The 23,903-nt window shown below is 42.2% G+C and overlaps 1 protein-coding gene and 1 pseudogene across 1 annotated transcript; one reads left to right on the top strand and one right to left on the bottom strand.

The window, feature by feature from the left end:
* Nucleotides 1–2,073: 2,073 nt before the first annotated feature.
* On the top strand, nt 2,074–4,039 carry DEFB115 (defensin beta 115). The gene is given in 3 exon segments (XM_030826816.1): nt 2,074–2,167; nt 3,872–3,980; nt 3,982–4,039. Coding segments are annotated over 3 exon segments (261 nt in total).
* Nucleotides 4,040–15,268: 11,229 nt separating this feature from the next.
* LOC100593948 lies at nt 15,269–23,207 on the bottom strand (annotated as a pseudogene).
* Nucleotides 23,208–23,903: the final 696 nt, after the last annotated feature.

Genomic DNA, 23,903 nt, shown 5'->3' with positions numbered 1-23,903 from the left:
CTAACACACACACACACACTTACACTCACACATACACATGCATATTATTCTCTATTCCCCTTACTGTGCACTCAATCCTGTGTGCCTAACACACACACACACACTTACACTCACACATACACATGCATATTATTCTCTATTCCCCTTACTGTGCACTCAATCCTGTGTGTCACACACACACTCACACATGCACATATATCATATTATTTTCTATTCCCCTTACACTGCACTCAATCCTATGTGCCTTACACACACACTCACACATACACACGCATATCAATATTCTCTATTCCCCTTACTCTACACTCAATCCTGTGTGCCTTACACACACTCACACACACATATTCTCATACACGCACACACACAAGTATATTATTCTCTATTCTCCTTTCCCTATTTTTCTTTATAGCACTTATCACCAACTGACACTATATGTTTGTTGTCCCTCTCCCTAATTAGAATGGCTGGACTTTGCTTTCTTCTCTTAAGCTCAGTGCCTAGAATTGTGCCAGTGCACAGACCCACACGCAGCCAATTCAGCCATCCTCCCTGCAGAATCTGAGGGGAGTGGTCATGTCATCTCAGTTTGCAGCTTTAGAACAGGAGGAGCCACCAGCTCCTCCAGGCAGTCTAACCATTTTCCAGATGGTTCCCATCTTCAGAGGTCTTTCTGATGAGTTTCAACTTGTGCCCTTGCAGTTTCCACTCAGGCCTATTAGTTCTGCCCTGTTGGCCTATACAGAACATGCCTTTCAGATACTTGAAGACAGCAGTTATGACTCTCTCCAGCTGTTTACTGCTTTCCAAGTTAAACAGACCTCTCCTTCCATCATTGCTCAGGCATAATCCTCTGGGATGACAGAAAGAACATGTTATCTGGGGACAGGTAACCCAGATCTGAATCCAGACCTCACTCATAGTCACTGTGTAACCCTGAGCACATCACACCTGCCTATCAGGGCTCCCGTGAGGATTCCAGGGGGTCATATATATAAAGTGCTTAGCATAGTTGCTGCCTGACAGTGAAAGTTCAGTGGATGACATTGATGTTCATTGCTTTCCTGAAGAAAGTTCTGTCCAACCCCTAAAAGCAAAACAAATTTCCTGAACCCCATCAGGTCCGCTGCCTGCATGTAGAAAGAGGAGAGTAGAACTGAGGCACACTGGACTCACCCAAAGGCGGAAAAGGACCAGGAACCCAAAAAGGAAGATCCAGTGGGCCCACAGGCAGCCCTCCTAATGGAGCCTGGGCAGTGCCCTCTTCTTTTTGTTGGAAAAACTGCAAGAAATATTTTTTGCTTTGTTGTTTGAGGCTGGAGTCCAAGAAAGACCCAGAAATGGTTGATATGAAGGATTTGGAGTAGGAAAATAGGATAAAAATTCAGAGTTAAGAGCTGGACAACGAGCTGGGTTATGAGGGCTTCCACTCCAGTCCATTTCTTTCTTGCTCATGGTAGGACCCTAGACGATTCTTTTCCACTCTCAGCCTGCATTTTCTTAGCTGGGAAATGCCAATTCTAAGAGCTACCGGGATACAATTATATGCCATATGTGCGTTCACTCACTCGGTGCTTTTCAACACATGTTCACTGCATGCTCTGGGTGTACCAAAATGACAGCCTGTTCCTAACCTCAGGGGTCTCACTGTCTATTAAAAGTTTCCCTTAGGGTATCATTCTGAAAGGGAGGAGGAACTAGAAAAACACTTAGTTCCAGTGTGTCATGATAAACACACAGAGGAAAAGAAAACAGCAGCTGTGAGAATGTAGGGGAGGGGGATAAATTATGAAGGAGAGGGACAGGAAAGGCTTCTTGGAGAAGGGAATCTGTTCTCTGCCCAGTGCAACAGCCTTGTAGAGGACTTGTACCTCCTCTGTTAGTGCCTTTCACCATCCCCAAGGATATCTAGAGCAGGACCCTGAACACTGGATAATCAGTTTATACTGCTGAGTGGCAGGCTGATGTTCTGGGTGGTGTAACATTCTGCCCTTCTCTAATTTTTTGTCTGTGACTCAGCCTTACCTAGGTCAATAAAATGCTGAGTGCACACCCAGCTTCCCCAGCACATTCAGAATGCTGCCAGATCATTTGTCACCCCTCTCAGGAGACATTAAACTCTCTGTCCTGGCCTTAGTTGTCCTTGTGGTCCTGGCTCAGACTGCCCCAGGTAAACAGAACCATGGAGAGGAGGGAAAAGGGAGTAAGGATGGGGTCCTAACCACAGAATCACTGGAAAATTGAACATGTGTGGAAGCGAGGAGAGCCCACAGGGATGGCTGAGATCTGATGAAAGGCTTATAATGAATATGCTCCCATAAGAAGGGCAGCCTGTCAGCCCTGACCATGGTGGTGCTTCTCATTAGGGAACCTGGAGAATATCTGCAGAGGCCAAGGTGTTTTATATGAAGTCCCTTCCATATGCAGAAGCAACCCCAACATCTCTAGTATCCTGAATGCCTCTGGCCCATATGTCAACAGTCTCATCCTGTGAGTCTCTCACTTCAACCCCACTTTCAGTTGATACTACCTCTTGTAATAATCAGTCTCATTACTTCACTTCACTGTTGTTGGGCTTTGAGTGCTCCTTTAAAGCAGGCAGAAGAGGCAACTTGCTCTTGTCTTGGAATATATGGTGAAAAAGTTGTAAGTTGATGTTGGATATCTACAGGTTTATAAAAACAGGCTCACAGTATGGAGCTGGGGTTAGAGCAGAAGATTTTGGCTTTCAAGTTGAACATGCTCAAAGCTCTCTAACAGTATAAACAGGCATCACGGCCAGGTGGTGAATAACTTTCTAATGGAAATGTTTTCCCCTTAGGCTTCCCAGGGGCTCTAAAGTTGATGATTTTTAATTCTGTGATTTCCTTTGGGTCATTGCTGTTGGAAGTCACATCCTCTCTTGGAGCAGCTATTCAAGCTGAAAGCCTTTGCCAATCACTCAGTTGTTCTAGAAGCAAAAGAAGGTTATTCTGGACTAACCCTGAGTTGGTTTGAGCATGCCTTATATTCCAGTGAAGGCAAGTAGAATAGAGGGAGTTGCAGATGCAAGAGACATTTTGGAGAAAGAATCTACATATCGACTTATGAAATACTGGAAGAGAAAAGTGAGAGTCAATGTGACTGATTTTTTTCAATCTGAACATTCTGGTAAAAGACAGAGAATTAGGAATTATCTCCCAGAAGAAGAGTTTGGGGAAAAGACAAGTAGAAAGAATCTGTAGTTTAGATTAAGACATAATGATCCCTCAACTGAATCCAATGTGCTGGGAAAGCTGGGTTTGCAGTCTGCGTTGACTTAGAGTCACAGAAAATAAGTCAGAGAAGGGCACAGTGTTAAACCCTCCCTGCACCCGCCCCCCAACACACACACACACACAAACACAACTTCAGCCTGCAGCTCAGAAATGTAAATTGATCATCCATTGTTCAGCGTCTTGCTTTAAACAACCCCTGGGGCAAGCACCCCTAGAACAAACAATGCCTGGCACATAGTAGATGCTCAACAAATTGTGGTTAAGATGAATAATGAATGGAGAGAGAAAAAAAGATAATTGAAGGCTTAGTCCCACTTCCTGGCAAGCATCTAGATTTAGAGAGGAAGTAGAACCAGATTTAGTGAGACTGTGAAAAATGACAGAGATGAAAGTATCATAAGCATAGGAATAAAATTCAATTAGAGCTGATTAGAGGAAGGAAGATAACTACTCCTAGTCATTAAACATGCACAAATTTGTAACATTCCCATGAATGCCATTAAGTGTCAAAATCAATGTTTCACTCTAACCATTATTACTATTACCAACATCCTTCGTTTAATTGTGTTTACTTTTTAAATGTATTTATATATTCATGTCTTTGCTTATTTTGATAGATGGATGGATCAGAAGGTGCTATTATGGAACTGGCAGATGCAGGAAATCATGCAAAGAAATTGAGAGGAAGAAAGAAAAATGTGGGGAAAAACATATTTGCTGTGTCCCTAAAGGATAAACTATTACACATTCACGACCAAAAAGAGACAAGTGAGCTATATATCTAGTTGCGACTTCTGAATTCAGAATTTTAAGTCATTATAATGAATCAATGAAATGGCTATTGGGGGCACCTGCATTTTCCTAGATCTCTGTTAAGTCTTCACAGGGCCCGTTAGAAAAACACGCTCATTCCTGCTATCAATATATCTCTCTAGCCTACTGTAGCCCAACAACACTCTAAGCCGTCTCTGGATATGACTAATAATAGTGGTTTTCATGGTAAGAAAATTTTATAGGATCTAGATCTTGAATTCCTGAACCTCTGACTGGGTCCCTGAATGTAGAAGTTTACCAGGTTAACGCAAATTGGACCTTAGCTACAGATTCTTGTCTAATGTCTCATCCTGGAGAGTTGCAATAAAACAGTGTAATCCAGAAAGTGTCCTTTTCTGTCTTTAGCTCAAAATTTAGCTCAAGGCTCTGCCGTATGGTCTTATTCTTGGAACTTAACCCTTACCCCAAGTTCCTAAGCGCCTTCGGCTGTCCAAAGATTGGCATGCCCTCTGACCAGGAGGCAACTACTCCTGCCCCCAAGCAAATGGAAGAGGAAAATAAAAGGCCCAACATTTAGTGAGAACTTATTATGTGCAAGGTCTTGTCCTAAGCACTTTACTTCATTTTGTCCCAACAACAGCTCCAAGAGATAGGAACTAGTGTGCCCCTTCGGCAAAAGAGGAAACTAAGTCACAGAGTTTAAGTGACTTGCCCTAAATGGCACAGATAGCTAGTTCAGTAACAGGACTTTGAACCTGCAATGCCTGGGTTCAGGCACCGTGCTTCCTCATAGTGGAAAGAGATTGCTGCATTACGAAAAGCTTCACTTTATTCTTCCCACACAGAACCAACCTCTTTAATAGGGAAGGTGTGGTGAAGAAAGAGCTTTGTGTGCCCTCTTGTGGTTAAAATGTGTAATGAACCCAGTCCTAGCAGGTTTATGCAGGTTCAAATAAAGGTTATCCTAGGTTGCACTTGAGGGAGAAATGGCTCTGGCTTTGCAGAGAGTTGCAGCTCAGGGGCCAATGCCAATCACATCTGAAGTTGAACAGTATCCATACCTTCTGTTGACACAACGATCTGGAGGACACAGTCCAAAGGCAGGGTACAGCAATCATCACAATAATGGCAGCCACTAACCCTTCAGCCCAATTCTCAAAGTACTTCCTGTCAGTTCTCTGATTTCCCCCCATTAGAATACTATAAGGCATCTTCAGAATGGAAGCATTGGTCTGGACTATAAACTCCGTATACCTTTCAACCTTTAAGGCCTTCTTCATTCTTTACATTATGGTGAAAATTATGCACTCTCTACCTATGACTGCAGAAGATGCCACCTTAGAGAGCAAAGGCATGGAGGAGGATGAAGAGAGAGAATGGGAAATAGGAAATGTATACCTCAATCTGGGTACTCAAACCATAACCCTAAAATACACCTTCTGTTCCTCCTTGCTTCCCACATACGCATATATCATGTTAGCCACAGAGAATTTCCAAGTCTGCTTCTATAGCACCTGCTCTTCATCTCTGCCTCTAGTCCTTCACTTACTGTGTGCTCTTTGTATCTTTATCAAAAATAATTACTTTAATTACCAAACATAAATAAAGTGAACCGTTTACTAAAAAATAAAAAATACCGGCTCATATAATACAGAAATGTAAAAATTATAAGATTACTATATGAAAAAATAAAAAAAAAAAAAAATAAATTAACCTTAAATGTGTAAGTTTCTTTCCAGGCTCTTAATTCTGTGCTATTGTTCTATGTGTCTATTTTTATGCCAGTATCATGCTATTATGATTATTACAGCTTTGTAATATATTTTGAAGTCTGGTAGTATATGCCTCTGGCTTTGATCTTTTTGCTCAAGTCTGCTTTGGCTATTCAGGGTCTCTTGTGGTTCCATACAAATATTTAAATTGTTTTTTCTATTTCTGTGAAAAATGTCACTGGAATTTTGATAGGGATTGCATTGAATCTGTAGATCACTTTGGATAGTATAAAAATTTTAACAATATTAAATATTCCAATTCATAAACACAGATATCTTTTCATTTATTTGTGTCTTCTTCTATTTTTTTTTTTTCTTTTTGAGACGGAGTCTCACTCTGTCGCCCAGGCTGGAGGGCAGTGGCACGATCTCCGCTGACTGCAAGCTCCGCCTCCCGGGTTCACGCCATTCTCATCTCAGCCTCCAGAATAGCTGGGACTACAGGCGCCCACTACCATGCCCGGCTAATTTTTTTGCAGTTTTAGTAGAGACGGGGTTTCACTGTGTTAGCCAGGATGGTCTCGATCTCCTGACCTCGTGATCCACCCACCTCGGCCTCCCAAAGTGCTGGGATTACAGGCGTGAGCCACCGCGCCCGGTCTCTTCAATTTATTTTATCAATGTTTTATAGTTTTTAGTGTACGAATCTTTCACCTCCTTGATTAAACTTATTCTTACGAATTTTATTTTTTGTACCTATTATGAATGGGATAGTTTTCTTTTTTTTCTGCAAAGTTTGTTGTTAAGGTGTAGAAACACTACGGATTTGTGTATGTTGATTTTGTATCCTGCCACTTTAATAAATTTATTACTTGTAATTTTTGTGTGTAGTCTTTAGAGTTTTCTGTATATAAAACCATATCATATGCAAACAGTGACCATTTTACTTCTTTCTGCTTTGGATGCTTCTTATTTCCTTTTCTAATTGCTCTGGCTAGGACTTTCAGGACTATAGTGGATAGAAGTGGCAAGAACGGGCATTCTTGTTTTGTTCTCGATCTTAGAGGAAAAGTATTCAACTTTTCACCATTGAGTATGATGTAAGCTGTGGTTTATCATATAAAGCCTTTATTGTGTTGAGGTACATTCCTTCTATACCTAGTTTGTTGACAGTTTTTAATCATGAAAGGATGATTAATTTTATCAAATGCTTTCTCTGCCTCTATTAAAATGATCTTATGGTTTGTGTTCTGTACACTTTTAATGTGGCATATCACATTTATTGATTTGCACATATTAAGCCATTCTTGCATTCTTGGAAAAAAATCTCATTTGGTCATGGTAAATAACATTTTTAATGTGCTGCTGAATTCATATTGCTAGTATTTTGTTAAAGATGTTTGCATCAATGTTCATAAGAAATATTGACCTGTAGTTTTCTTTTTCTGCAATGTTCTACTATTTCTTTAAATAAGAATATTACCCCTTTGACTCTCTCTTCTCCTTATTTATATTTTTTAGCTTGAATATTTGTTCCTTTGATGTTGTCCCATAAATCCCATTAGCTTTCTTCATTCCTTTTTTATTCTTATTTTCATTTTTCTCCTCTGCCTATATATTTTAATATAATCTGTTTTTGACTCCACAAATTCTTTTTTCTCTTTAATCAATTTTGGTGTTGATGCTGTCTGTTGCATTTGTTCATTGCATGTATTATATTTTTAAGCTCCAGAATTTCTATTTGATTTTTAAAATAATTTCAATTTCTCTGTTAAGTTTCTAGTTTTGGTCATTTATTGGTTTTCTGATACCACCCAGATGTTTCTCTTTATTTTCTTAATGTTCACTGAGTTTCCCTAAAACAATAATTTATAAATATAAATTATTTGTGAGGCATTTTGTATATCTCCACTTATTCGGGGTTAGCTATTGGAAGATTACTGTTTTGGTTTTTTTTGGTGGCGTTATGTATATCTCCTTGGTTTTTCATGTTTCTTGATGTTCCTTATGTTAATGTCTATATACAAGACATTCTAAGCGTGGTGTCTGGCATGGTCCATGAATGGGCTTGCATTGAATTCCTCAGGCAAGCTGGGTTGGTGTCTGGGTCAGCATATCAAAGGGCCTGGCACGGGGACCCACAGGGTTGGGCCTGGAGCCTGGATGCACTAGGATGGACTTGTTGATTGGGTTCATGGAGGTGGGCCTGGAGCCTGGGTCCCCAAGGCTGAGACTGGAGTCTGTATCCATGGGGCTGGCCTGAAGCCTAAGTCCTAGGGGGTTGATCTAGTACTGGGGTGGGCCTTGAGCCTGGGTCTGCAGGAGCCAGCCAGTTTCTGTGATGGGCCAGTCACATGGGTCCACTGGGATGGGCATGGGGCCTGAGTTCATGGGGGTTGGCCTGCTGTGGTTTCAATGATGGTGTCCTCTTCAAGATTTATGTTAAAACTTAACACCCAATGCTATAGGATTAAGGGGTGCCACCATTGAGAGATTATTAAGTCATGAGGGTGGAGCCCTCATGAATGGGATTAGCAACCTTATAAAGGGGTTTGTGACTGAAGAGAATTCTCTATTGCTCTTTGGTTTCTTCTGGCATGTGAGGGTACAGTATTTCTCCCCTGCAGAAGATGTAGCACTGAGGGATCATCTTGAAAGCAGACAGCAGCCCTCTCTAGACCCCAAATTAGCCAATGCTTTGATCTTGAATTTCCCAGACTCCAGGCCATGATAAATAAATTTCTTTTGTATATAAATTACCCAGTCTGTAGTATTTTATCTTAGCAGCACAAAGATAGGGTCTGGGTCCTAGATCTACAGGGGTGGACTTGCAGCCTCAGTCCACAGGGGCCAGCCTGCTACTGAGGTCTACTGGGACAGACCTGAACTAGACCTTGGGTCTGCTGGAGTGTGGGCCACAGGGGCTAGTTAGGAGTATGTGTGGGGCCACAGAGACAGGCCTGTCACTTGGCAGGCCTGAGGACAGTGTCCATGTTTACTGGCCTGGTGCCTGAGGCCAGGGTTGCCAGTCCAGCACCAGGATGGGCCCAAAGCCTGGGAGTGTGTGGGCCAATCTTGCTCAGGGTTGGTCTGAAACCTGGGACAGTCCTGGAGTCTTGGGCTGCAGGAGCTGACTTGTCACTGGGTAGGCCTAGAGCCTGTATCCACAGGGACTGATCTGATGAGTAGGGCTGCTGGGGCTAGCCTGGTGCTGGGGCAATTATGAAGCCTGGGGCAGTGGGCGCCAGCCCAGTGTTATGGGAAGTACAGAGTCTGGTCTGCTGGGGTCATCCTGGTACTGGGGTAACCAAGTCCACTGGGCATTCTTGGAGTCTGGGACTGCAAGCACCAACCTGGAGCTTGAATCTGTGGGAGCTGGCCAGTCACTGAGGCAGGTCTGATGCTCAGGGTCATTAAGTTAACCCAGCACTGGGGTTGGCCTGGAGCTTGCACTGCTGGGGTCAGCCTAGTAGTGGGAAGGCCTGGAGACCAAGTCTGGAGGGGCTGTGGGATTCCATGTGGTGCTGGGAAAGAACTGGAGGCTTAGTCTACAGGTACTGGCCAGGAGTCAGGGTCTATAGGGGCCTGCCCTGCACTGGGTTTTATTGAGGTGGGCCTGGTGTTGGGGTTCAAGGCAAAGGCTTGTGCTTACTTTCCTCTCCTTCCCCCAAGCAGAAGACACATCTCTTCTAGGTGTTCTGCCTGGGATTGGGAGAGGGATGAAATGGGTAATGTAAAATGATTCTTCTTACTTTCTTCAGTGCGTATTTTCTTATTTGTGGGCTGCACCCAGGTGCTGTAGTCTCTCACCTGGTTTCCTTGGCTCCTTTAAAGGTATTTTTGTATGTGAATAGTTGTTCAAATTGATGCTTCCACAGTGGGATGAGCACTGGAATGTTCTGTTTTACCATCTTGTTGATGTCAGTCCCAAAAACACATTCATAAGCAACCAGTGGTCAAAGAAGAAACCACAAAGAACATTGGAAAATATCTTGAGACAAATTAAAATGAAAACACAGCACACCAAAATTTATATGATTCATCAAAGCAATACTAAGAGGCAAACTTATGGTATAAAGTTTTACATTAAGGAAATGAAAGATCTCAAATCAATAACCTAACTTTATACCTTAAAGATTAAAAATAAACAAACTAAACCCAAGGCTAATGGAAGGAAGAAGATAATAAATATTAGAATAAAGATAAGAGCAATAAAACAAAGAGTTTGTGTTTCAAAAACTTTAAGACTCCTGCTACAAGATGGCCAACTGGATGCAGCCAGGAGGAACATATCCTACCGAGGGACCAGGACATCGGGAAGACGGGTGCACTCCTAGCAGCTCTGCAGGGGGAAGGCATTAAAGCAGACAGAGGAAAGACACAGATGCTAGGCTGAATGGAAAGGAGGCTGAGAACTCTGCACAGGGCTACTGCACTTCCGAACTCGTTCCTGGCCCGCAACAACTCCTGTGGAAGGGGTGAGTTAAACAGGCAAGGAGCCTCTCACCACAGGCCTCTGGAATCCCAGCAGGAGACCCCTCAACCACCACAGACACTTGTGTTGGCAAGGAGAGCTGCTTAGAGAAGTGGTAGAGGCAGAACTTCAGCCGGTGTGGAGCCCAGAGGGTTTGGTGCAGGAGTATCTGTAATGGAGCACAACAAGGGACACCCATCCTCCTAGGCTCGACTTGCTCCCATATGAGACTTTAGCCCTAGGCGAACTTTTGGACCTAAACACTGTAGGGCATTCTTGCCCATGAGATGGGACTGGTTTGACCTAAGCACCTCTCAGTCTGCTGGCCTCTCCCAGGGCCCCAGCCTGGCCATGATTGAAAATACATTTAAAAAAATCCAAAATATCAATGAACTCAGGAGTTGGTTTTTTGAAAAAATTCATAAGATAGACCATTATCTAGACTAATAAACAAGAGAGATGATCCAAATAAACACAATTGGAAACAACAAAGAGAATATTACCACTGACCCCCCAGAAATACAAATAACTGTCAGAGGCTGCTATGAACATGTTTATACACACAAACTAGAAAGTCTAGGTTGAAAACCTAGAAGAAATGGATAAATTCCTGGACACATACACCCTCCCAAGATTGAATCAGGAATAAATTGAATCCCCGAACAGACCAATAATGAACTCCGAAATTGAATCAGTAGTAAATAGCCTTGCAACCAAAAAAAAGCCCATGATTAGACAGAGTCACAGCAGAATTCTACCAGGTATATAAAGAAGAGCTGGTACCATTCCTACTGAAAGTATTACAAAAAAATTGAGGAGAAGGGACTCCTCTTCAACTTATTCTATGAGGCCAGCATCATCCTGATACTAAAAGCTAGCAGAGATACAATAAAAAAATAAAACTTCAGGCCAATATCCTTGATGAATATTGATGCAAAAATCCTCAACAAAATACTGGCAAGCCAAATCCAGCAGCACATCAAAAAGCTTACCCACCATGGTCAAATAAGCTTTATCCCTGGGATGCAAGCTTGGTTCAACATATGCAAATTAATAAACATGATTCATCACATAAACAGAACCAAAAACAAAAACCACACGATCATCTCAATAGGTGGTGATGATCAAAGCAGAAAAGGCTTTTGATAAAATTCAACATCCTTTCATTTTAAAAACTGAAAAAAATAGGTACAGAGGAACATACCTCAAAATAAGAGCTAACTATGACAAACCTACAGCCAACATCACACTGAATGGGCAAAAGCTGGAAACATTTCCCTTGAAAAAGGAAAGGACAAGTATGCTCTCTGTCACCACTCCTATTCAGCATATTACTGGAAGTCCTATCCAGAGGAATCGAACAAGAGAAAAAAATAAAGGGCATCCAAATAGGAAGAGAGGAAGTCAAACTATTCCTGTTTGCAGATAACATGATTCTGTATCTAGATAACTCCATAGTCTTGGCCGAAAAGATTCTTAAGCTGAGACACAACTTCAGCAGAGTTTCAAGATACAAAATCAACATACAAAAATCACCAACATTCCTATATACTAACAACAGCCAGGTGGAGAGCCACATCAGGAACACAATTCCATTTACAATTGCCACAAAAAGAATAAAATACCTAGGAATACAGCTAACCATGGAGGTGAAAGATCTTTACAATGAGAATTACAAAATACTGCTACTCAAAGAAACCAGAGAGGACACAAACAAATGGAAAACATTTCATGCTCATAGATAGGGAGAATCAATATCATTAAAATGGCCATTCTTGCCCAAAGCAATTTACAGATTCAATGCTATTCCTATCAAGCTACCAATGACATTCTTCACAGAATTAGAAAAACATACTATTTTAAAATTCATGTAGAACAAAAAAAGAGCCCCAATAGCCAAATCAATCCTAAGCAAAAAGAACAAAACAAGAGGCATAATGCTACTCAAATTCAAATTATTCCACAGGGCTACAGTAACCAAAACGTCATGGTACTAGTATAAAAACAGATACACAGACCAATGCAACAGAGCAGAGAGGCCAGAAATAAGGCCACACACCTACAACCATCTGATCTTCGACTAAGCTGACAAAAACAAGCAATGGGGAAAGGACTCCCTATTCAATAAATAGTACCAAGATAATTAGCTAGCCACATGCAAAAGATTGAAACTGGACCCTTTCCTTATACCATATGCAAAAATCAACTCAAGATGGATTATAGACTTAAATGTAAAACCCCAAACTATAAAAACCATGGAAGACAACCTAGGCAATACCATTCTGGACATAAGAACCGGCAAAGATTTCATGAAGAAGATGCCAAAAGCAATTGCAACAAAAGCAAAAATTGACAAATGGATCTAATTAAATTAAAGAGCTTCTGCACAGCAAAATAAACTATCAACAGAGTAAACAGACAACTTACTGACATGGTTTGGATGTCTGTCCCCGCCCAAATCTCATGTTCAATTTTAATCCCCAATGTTGGAGGTGGTGCCTGATGGGAGATGATTGGATCATGGGGGGTGGATCCTTCAAGATGGTTTCGCACCATCCCCTTGCTGTTCTCACAAGCTCTGGTTGTTTAAAAGTGTGTGGCACCTTTCCCCCTTTGCTCTCTCTCTTGCTCCTGCTCCCATCATGTGAGATGCCTTGCTCCCCCTTTGCCTTCTACCATGACTGAAAGCTTCCTGAGGCCTCCCCAGAAGCAGAAGCCTCAGTGCTTCTTGTACAGCTTACGGAACCATAAGCCAATTTAACTTCTTTTCTTTTAAAGTACCCAGTCTCAGTTATTTCTTTATAGCAATGTGAGAACAGATTAATATACCTACAGAATAGGAGAAAAATTTTGCAAACTATGCACCTGACACAAGTCTAATATCCAGCACCTATAAGGAATGTAAACAAATTTTCAAGAAAAAAACTACCCCATTAAAAAGTGGGCAAAGGACATGAACAGCACTTTTCAAAAGAAGACATACATGTCGCCAGTAAGCACATGAAAAAAGCCCATTATCACTAATCATTAGAGAAATGTACATCAAAACCACAGTGAGATACCATCTCACACCAGTCAGAATGGCTGTTACTAAAAAGTCAAAAAATAACAGATGTGTGGAGAAAATAGAACAGTTACATACTATTGGCAGGAGTATAAATTAGTTCAACCATTGTGGAAAGTGGTGTGGTTATTTCTCAAAGAGCTAAAAATATAACTACCATTCAACCCAGCAATCCCACTACTGGCTATATACCCAAAGGGATATAAATTATTCTATCATGAAGACACAGGAACATGTATGCTTACTGCAGAACTATTCACAATGGCAAAGCTATGGAATCAACCTAACCGCCCATCAGTGGTACACTGGATAAAAAAAATGTGAATATTATGTAGCCATAAAGAAGAATTTTATCATGTCCTTTGCAGGAACATGGTGCTGGAGGCCATTATTCTTAGCAAACTAACGCAGGAACAGCAAACCAAATCCTGCATGTTCTCACTTACAAGTGGGAGCTAAATGATGAGAACACACGGACACAAAGAAAGGAACAACAAACACTGGGGCCTATCTGAGGGTGGAGGGCAGGAGGAGGGAAAGAAGCAAAAAAAATAACTGGGCTTAGTACTTAGGTGACGAAATAATCTGTACGACACACCCCTGTGACAGGAGTTTACCTATATAACAAACCTGCACAAGTACCCCTGAACCTAAAATGAACGTTTTTTAAAAATTTATAAAGAAGTTCAATAAAATAAAATATTATCTAGACTAAAAAAGAAAAAATAAGAATGCTCAAATGACTAAAATTAGAAATGAATAAGGGGACATTACTACCACTTTTACAGAAGTGAAAAGGATTATAAGAGAATACTATATGAACAATTGTATGCCAACAAATCGGACAACCTAGATAAAATTGATAAATTCCTAGAAACCCCTAACCTGCCAAGACTGAATTAGGAAGAAATAGAAAATCTGAACAGACCTTTAATAAGTAAAGAGATTGAATCAGATATCAAAAACCTACCAAAAACAACAACAAAAGTCTAGGATCAAATTACTTCACTAGTGAGTTCTACCAAACATTTAAAGAATTAACATTAATCCTCCTCGAACTCTTCCAAAAACCTGAAGAGGAGGAAGTACTTCCAAACTTATTTTACAAGGCCAACATTGCACTTATACCAAAGACAGACACAGATACAGACACTACAAGAAAATAAAACTATAAACCACTATCACTGACATATATTGATGCAAAAATCCATTTTAAAAACTGGCAAACAGAATTAAACAGCAATTTAAAATGATTATACATCATGATCAAATGGGATTTTTTTCCTTAAATACAAAAATTTTTCCACATTTGAAAATCAATCAATGTAATATACCACATTAAGGGGGAATAGAATTATGGGGAAAAAACACATGATTATCTAAATTGCAGATAAGCCGTTTGAAAATTCAACACCCTTTTATGATAAAAGCATCCAATAAACTAGGAATGAAAGGAATTTGCCTCAACATAATAAAGGTAATATATAAAAGTTCCACAGATAATATCATACTCAATGATGAAAACCTGAAAGCTTTTTCTCTAAGATCAGGAACAAGATAGGCATGCTCACTTTCACCACTTCTAGTCTAGTATGTTCTATTCCAACATAGTACTAGAAGTCCTGACCACAGCAATTCGGCAAACTGGAAAGGAAGAAGTAGAATTCTCTCTATTCACAGGCAACATGATCTTTTTCTTTTTTTTTTTTTTTAAGTTCTGGGATACATGTGCACATGCAGAACATGCAGCTTTCTTACATAGGTATGTATACATGTGTCATGGTGGTTTGCGGCACCTACCAACCAGTCACCTAGATTTTAAGCCTGGCATGCATTAGCTATTTGTCCTGATGCTCTCCTTCTTTTCTCCCCCCTCCAACAGGCCAGTATGTGTTGCTCCCCTCCCTGTGTCCATGTGTTCTCATTGTTCAGCTCCCACTTATAAGAGAACATGCAGTGTTTGGTTTTCTGTTTCTTTTTTTGTTTGTTTGTTTGTTCCTCTTTTATTAAGTCCGCTATACTAACTAAAAGGAGAAGCTGTGGTTTTCGCTTGACAGGCCACAGGGCCGATCACCACAGCTTCTTGTAGAGAACATGGAGAGTGCCAAGATTACCATCAGGTGCCTCTTCCTTCCTGTGGCTTTCCATCTTCCAGTCGACCTGGTCTTTTGCCTTGAAGGGCCCCAAAACATCAGCCCTGGCTATCATCTTCATCCCAAAGGCTGAGAAGATGGGCAGGCAAGAATCCGGAGGGTGTCACAGAGAGGTTCCCATCAGGTTCACAGGGCGCCCACTGTACCTCTTGGAGATGTCAGCTTCAATCAGCTTCTGCAGCTCCTTGGTCTTCTCCAGCAGCAGGTCCAGCTTAGGCTCCAGAGCCACCTGCTCCTCAAGTGCCTCCTGCTGCTTCTGCACCATCTGCTCTTTCTTCAAAGCCAGCAGCTGGGACTGCTTCAGCTTTTGCTGGAGGAATTCAGTCACACAGTCCACATATCTTGGTGAGGAGGCCAGGATCATAAACAGGTGTTGCAGTTGAAGACTGGTAAGCTTTCCACTCAGATCCTCCAGCACTGACACCATGGTGACCATCTTCTCTTTAGTCTGGCCCTGCAGGATGGCTGGAGCCAGCTGGAACTGGCTCACAGACAGGACATCTGCCTCCTCACTCAACTCCACTGCTCTCTAGGCTAAGAAGATCTCAAGCTCCATGAGCTCGTCAAGGAACTGATTCCGGGTCTCAGTGTATTCAAGAAGTGTCAGAGCATCTGGGCCCCTGGCAACACCTTCTGGAGCCTGGGTTCCTGCTTCCAGCGCTGTGATCTGCAAAGCAACAGCATCGTGGTGGAGCCAAGATGGCCGAATAGGAACAGCTCCGGTCTCCAGCTCCCAGCCCCAGCGACACAGAAGACCGATGATTTCTGCATTTCTGCTTGAGGTACCGGTTTCATCTCACTAGGGAGTGACTAACAGTGGGTACAGGACAGTCGGTGAAGCGCAATGTGCGCGAGCCAAAGCAGGGCGAGGCATTGCCTCACTCGGGAAGTGCAAGGGGTCAGGGAGTTCCCTTTCCTAGTCAAAGAAAGGGGAAACAGACGGCACCTGGAATATCGGGTCAGTCCCATCCTAATACTGCGCTTTTCCAACGGGCCTGGAAAACGGCACACTAGGAGATTGTGTCCCGCACCTGGCTCGGAGGGTCCTATGCCCACGGAGTCTCGCTAATTGCTAGCACAGCAGTCTGAGATCAAGCCGCAAGGCAGCAGCGAGGCTGGGGGAGGGGCGCCCGCCATTGCCCAGGCTTGCTTAGGTAAATAAAGCAGCCAGGAAGCTCGAACTGGGTGGAGCCCACCACAGCTCAAGGAGGCCTGCCTGCCTCTGTAGGCTCCACCTCTGGGGGCAGGGCACAGACAAACAAAAACTCTGCAAGAAACTCCACAGACTTAAATGTCCCTGTCTGACTGACAGCTTTGAAGAGAGTAGTGGTTCTCCCAGCACGCAGCTGGAGATCTGAGAACTGACAGACTGCCTCCTAAAGTGGGTCCCTCACCCCTGAGCAGCCTAACTGGGAGGCACCGCCCCAGTAGGGACAGACTGACACCTCATTCAGCCGGGTACTCCTCTGAGACAAAACTTTCAGAGGAACTATCAGACAGCTGAATTTGTGGTCTCACGAAAATCCGCTGTTCTGCAGCCACCGCTGCTGACACCCAGCCAAACAGGGTCTGGAGTGCACCTCTAGTAAACTCCAACAGACCTGCAGCTGAGGGTCCTGTCTGGTAGAAGGACAACTAACAAACAGAAAGGACATCCACACCAAAAACCCATCTGTACATCACCATCATCAAAGACAAAAAGTAGATAAAACCACAAAGATGGGGAAAAAACAGAACAGAAAAACTGGAAACTCTAAAAAACAGAGCACCTCTCCTCCTCCAAAGGAACGCAGTTCCTCACCAGCAATGGAACAAAGCTGGATGGAGGATGACTTTGACGAGTTGAGAGAAGAAGGCTTCAGACGATCAAACTACTCTGAGCTATGGGAGGAAATTCAAAACAATAGCAAAGAAGTTAAAAACTTTGAAAAAAAATTAGAAGAATGGATAACTAGAATAACCAATGGAGAGAAGGGCTTAAAGGAGCTGATGGAGCTGAAAGCCAAGTTTCGAGAACTACGCGAAGATTGCAGAAGCCTCAGTAGCAGATGCGATCAACTGGAAGAAAGGGTATCGCTGATGGAAGATGAAATGAATGAAATGAAGCGAGAAGGGAAGTTTAGAGAAAAAAGAATAAAAAGAAATGAACAAAGCCTCCAAGAAATTTGGGACTACGTGAAAAGACCAAACCTACGTCTGATTGGTGTCCCTGAAAATGATGGGGAGAATGGAACCAAGTTGGAAAACACTCTGCAAGATATTATCCAGGAGAACTTCCCCAATCTAGCAAAGCAGGCCAGCATTCAGATTCAGGAAATACAGAGAACGCCACAAAGATACTCCTCGAGAAGAGCAACTCCAAGACACATAATTGTCAGATTCACCAAAGTTGAAATGAAGGAAAAAATGTTAAGGGCAGCCAGAGAGAAAGGTCGGGTTACCCACAAAGGGAAGCCCATCAGACTAACAGCTGATCTCTCAGCAGAAACTCTACAAGCCAGAAGAGAGTGGGGGCCGATATTCAACATTCTTAAAGAAAAGAATTTTCAACCCAGAATCTCCTACCCCACCAAACTAAGCTTCATAAGTGAAGGAGAAATAAAATACTTTACAGACAAGCAAATGCTGAGTGATTTTGTCACCACCAGACTGCCCTAAAAGAGCTCCTGAAGGAAGCACTAAACATGGAAAGGAACAACCGGTACCAGCCACTGCAAAAACATGCCAAATTGTAAAGACCATCGAGGCTAGGAAGAAACTATAGCAACTAACGAGCAAAATAACCAACTAACATCATAATGACAGGATCAGATTCACACATAACAATATTAACGTTTAATGTAAATGGGCTAAATGCTCCAATCAAAAGACACAGACTGGCAAACTGGAAAAGGAGTCAGGACCCATCAGTGTGCTGTATTCAGGAAACCCATCTCACGTGCAGAGACACACATAGACTCAAAATAAAGGGATGGAGGAAGATCTATCAAGCAACTGGAAAACAAAAAAAGGCAGGGGTTGCAATCCTAGTCTCTGATAAAATAGACTTTAAACCAACAAAGATCAAAAGAGACAAAGAAGGCCATTACATAATGGTAAAGGGATCAATTCAACAAGAAGAGCTAACTATCCTAAATATATATGCACCCAACACAGGAGCACCCAGATTCATAAAGCAAGTCCTCAGTGACCTACAAAGGGACTTAAACTCCCACACAATAATAATGGGAGATTTTAACACCCCACTGTCAACATTAGACAGATCAACGAGACAGAAAGTTAACAAGGATATCAAGGAATTGAACTCAGCTCTACATAAAGTGGACCTAATAGACATCTACAGAACTCTCCACCCCAGGTCAACAGAATATACATTTTTTTCAGCACCACACCACACCTATTCCAAAATTGACCACATAGTTGGAAGTAAAGCTCTCCTCAGCAAATGTAAAAGAACAGAAATTATAACAAACTGTCTTTCAGACCACAGTGCAATCAAACTAGAACTCAGGATTAAGAAACTCACTCAAAACCGCTCAACTACATGGAAACTGAACAACCTGCTCCTGAATGACTACTGGGTACATAATGAAATGAAGGCAGAAATAAAGATGTTCTTTGAAACCAACGAGAACAAAGACACAACATACCAGAATCTCTGGGACACGTTCAAAGCAGTGTGTAGAGGGAAATTTATAGCACTAAATGCCCACAAGAGAAAGCAGGAAAGATCCAAAATTGACTCCCTAACATCACAATTAAAAGAACTAGAAAAGCAAGAGCAACACATTCAAAAGCTAGCAGAAGGCTAGAAATAACTAAAATCAGAGCAGAACTGAAGGAAATAGAGACACAAAAAACCCTTCAAAAAATTAATGAATCCCGGAGCTGGTTTTTTGAAAAGATCAACAAAATGATGGACCGCTAGCAAGACTAATAAAGAAGAAAAGAGAGAAGAATCAAATAGATGCAATAAAAAACGAAAAAGGGGATATCACCACCGATCCCACAGAAATACAATCTACCATCAGAGAATACTACAAACACCTCTATGCAAATAAACTAGAAAATCTAGAAGAAATGGATAAATTCCTCGACAAATACACCCTCCCAAGACTAAACCAGGAAGAAGTTGAATCTCTGAATAGACCAATAACAGGTTCTGAAATTGTGGCAACAATTAATAGATTACCAACCAAAAAGAGTCCAGGACCTGATGGATTCACAGCTGAATTCTACCACAGGTACAAGGAGGAACTGGTACCATTCCTTCTGAAACTATTCCAATCGATAGAAAAAGAGGGAATCCTCCCTAACACATTTTACGAAGCCAGCATCGTCCTGATACAAAGCCTGGCAGAGACATAACCAAAAAAGAGAATTTCAGACCAATATCCTTGATGAACATTGATGCAAAAATCCTCAATAAAATACTGGCAAACCGAATCCAGCAGCACATCAAAAAGCTTATACACCATGATCAAGTGGGCTTCATCCCTGGGATGCAAGGCTGGTTCAACATACGCAAATCAATAAATGTAATCCAGCATATAAACAGAACCAAAGACAAAAACCACATGATTATCTCAATAGATGCAGAAAAGGCCTTTGACAAAATTCAACAACCCTTCATGCTAAAAACTCTCAATAAATTAGGTATTGATGGGACGTATCTCAAAATAATAAGAGCTATCTATGACAAACCCACAGCCAATATCATACTGAATGGGCAAAAACTGGAAGCATTCCCTCTGAAAACTGGCACAAGACAGGGATGCCCTCTCTCACCGCTCCTATTCAACATAGTGCTGGAAGTTCTGGCCAGAGCAATCAGGCAGGAGAAGGAAATAAAGGGTATTCCATTAGGAAGAGAGGAAGTCAAATTGTCCCTGTTTGCAGATGACATGATTGTATATCTAGAAAACCCCATTGTCTCAGCCCAAAACCTCCTTAAGCTGATTAGCAACTTCAGCAAAGTCTCAGGATACAAAATTAATGTACAAAAATCACAAGCATTCTTGTACACCAATAACAGACAAACAGAGAGCCAAATCATGAGTGAACTCCCATTCACAATTGCTTCAAAGAGAATAAAATACCTAGGAATCCAACTTACAAGGGATGTGAAGGACCTCTTCAAAGAGAACTACAAACCACTGCTCAATGAAATAAAAGAGGATACAAACAAATGGAAGAACATTCCATGCTCATGGGTTGGAAGAATCAATATCGTGAAAATGGCCATACTGCCCAAAGTAATTTATAGATTCAATGCCATCCCCATCAAGCTACCAATGACTTTCTTCACAGAATTGGAAAAAACTACTTTAAAGTTCATATGGAACCAAAAAAGAGCCCGCATCGCCAAGTCAATCCTAAGCCAAAAGAACAAAGCTGGAGGCATCACGCTACCTGACTTTAAACTATACTACAAGGCTACAGTAACCAAAACAGCATGGTACTGGTACCACAACAGAAACATAGATCAATGGAACAGAACAGAGCCCTCAGAAATGATGCCGCATATCTACAACTATCTGATCTTTGACAAACCTGACAAAAACAAGAAATGGGGAAAGGATTCCCTATTTAATAAATGGTGCTGGGAAAACTGGCTAGCCATATGTAGAAAGCTGAAACTGGATCCCTTCCTTACACCTTATACAAAAATTAATTCAAGATGGATTAAAGACTTATATGTTAGACCTAAAACCATTAAAATCCTACAAGAAAACCTAGGCAATACCATTCAGGACATAGGCGTGGGCAAGGACTTCATGTCTAAAACACCAAAAGCAATGGCAACAAAAGGCAAAATTGACAAAGGGGATCTCATTAAACTAAAGAGCTTCTGCACAGCAAAAGAAACAACCATCAGAGTGAACAGGCAACCTACAGAATGGGAGAAAATTTTTGCAACCTACTCATCTGACAAAGGGCTAATATCCAGAATCTACAATGAACTCAAACAAATTTACAAGAAAAAAAACAACCCCATCAAAAAGTGGGCGAAGGACATGAACAGACACTTCTCAAAAGAAGACATTTATGCAGCCAAAAAACACATGAAGAAATGCTCATCATCATTGGCCATCAGAGAAATGCAAATCAAAACCACAATGAGGTACCATCTCACACCAGTTAGAATGGCCATCATTAAAAAATCAGGAAACAACAGGTGCTGGAGAGGATGTGGAGAAATAGGAACACTTTTACACTGTTGGTGGGACTGTAAACTAGTTCAACCATTGTGGAAGTCAGTGTGGCGATTCCTCAGGGATCTAGAACTAGAAATACCATTTGACCCAGCCATCCCATTACTGGGTATATACCCAAACGACTATAAATCATGCTGCTATAAAGACACATGCACACGTATGTTTATTGCGGCACTATTCACAATAGCAAAGAGTTGGAACCAACCCAAATGTCCAACAACAATAGACTGGATTAAGAAAATGTGGCACATATACACCATGGAATACTATGCAGCCATAAAAAATGATGAGTTCGTGTCCTTTGTAGGGACATGGATGAAACTGGAAAACATCATTCTCAGTAAACTATCGCAAGGACAAAAAACCAAACACCGCATGTTCTCACTCATAGGTGGGAATTGAACAATGAGAACTCATGGACACAGGAAGGGGAACATCACACTCCGAGGACTGTTGTGGGGTTGGGGGAGGGGGGAGGGACAGCATTAGGAGATACACCTAATGCTAAATGACGAGTTAATGGGTGCAGGAAATCAACATGGCACATGGATACATATGTAACAAACCTGCACATTGTGCACATGTACCCTAAAACCCTAAAGTATAATAAAAAAAAAAAAAACCAGCATCGTCTCCCCAGTCACCTCCAGGGTCCTTTGAATCTGATTCCGGAAAGATGCCCCAGTCGATTCCAGCAGCCTCGGCAGAGATGCCAGAGTTAGTCCCCTCAGACACTGCCTCTACCCCAAAGTCGTCCCAGTCAATCGCGTCTTCTGCCACCTGCTCAGGAAGCTCCTTGAGGTGGGGTCGCTCCACCACAGAGGGCTCTGTCCCTGTCCTCCACTTGTAGACCGTTGAGTTCCCCTGCTTCTGCACGACCGCAGCATTGGCAACATCTGCTCTGTGGGGCTCTCACAAACCCCACAGGGGCCTGGTACACGTCGATGGCTTCCCCCAGGGACTGCTGAGCCGCTGCCCCAGTCTCAGCCAGCTGACTCAGCAGGTCCTTCACCAGGGCCAGCAGTTCTCCTCAGACGTTTTCGCCCGTGATGCCACACTGCTTGCAGGAGTGGTAGAACTGCTCCCGCATCTCGGCAGCCCCTGTCTGGCACTCCTCCTCCTTGCGGCTGTATTCTTGCTGCAGCTGCTGGCACTTGGCAATCTGCTTCTTCAGTGAGGGCATCTCATAGTTGACATTCCGAACCAGGAGGCTAGAGAGTTCCACTAAGTAGGTGTTGTCCTTCTCATACAGGGCTATAATCTCCTGCCAACCCTTCATCCGCTGTGAAGAGTATCAGCCAAAAAGATTTTTCGTGGAGGCCTCTGTGCCTTTGAGAAGGTCCAGGATTCTTAGGCAACGAAAGTAGTGAATGTAGGACCCAGACAGCAGTTGGGCGATCTCTTCGCTCTCTGGCATGTCCTGGATGGCAGCATTGATCTTCTCTTGGATCATCAGCACCACACTCTGCCATTTCAGGCTGCAATGCCTTCTGTCCACCAGCCAATTGAGCAGCTTGCTGGTCTGGATGTCGATGGGCATGTGCTGATGGTCCTCCATCTTTACTCCACTTCCACTTCAGGCTGGAGACCTGGTTTTCTGTTTCTGTGTTAGTTTGCTGAGGATGATGGCTTCCAGCTTCATCCATGTCCCTGCAAAGGACATGATCTCATTCCTTTTTATGGCTGCATAGTATTCCATGGTGTATATGTACCACATTTTCTTTAGTCTATCATTGATGGGCATTTGGGTTGGTTCCATGTCTTACAGGCAACATGATCTTATTTGTAGAAAATCCTAAAGATTCCACACTAAAATAATGCTAGAACTAATAAATAAATTCAACCAAGTTGCAGGATATAAAATCAGCATACATGACTCATAACACATATTCTATCCTGCCTGTCACATTGCTTCCCTTTCTAATACAATTTCTTGGAGAGGCTGGTATCTCCTTGAATAATGGGCACAAGAAGTTCCCAGTGCCTTCAATATAAAATCTACACTCTCTAACCTGTATTTCAGCTTATGCTACTACAATCCATCCATCCCCTCATTCCACACCAGTTTATCATTACATACTCTGAACCAGACTAGGAACACAGAGGTCTCCAGTGCCTACCACACTGATAAAAATGAGTCCAAAGAACCTGTAAACTGCACCACTCTTGATTGTGATTTTCTTTATAAGGAATGTCCATCCTTTCTCCTTTAAGCATGGATGAAGCAGGAAGATAGGAAAGAAGTGAAGTAAAT

Source organism: Nomascus leucogenys, chromosome 13 (genome assembly GCF_006542625.1).
Source record: "Nomascus leucogenys isolate Asia chromosome 13, Asia_NLE_v1, whole genome shotgun sequence".
Lineage (NCBI taxonomy): Eukaryota > Metazoa > Chordata > Mammalia > Primates > Hylobatidae > Nomascus > Nomascus leucogenys.
Note: the sequence above shows the minus strand (reverse complement) of the source record. Positions and strands in the feature narration are given on the sequence as shown.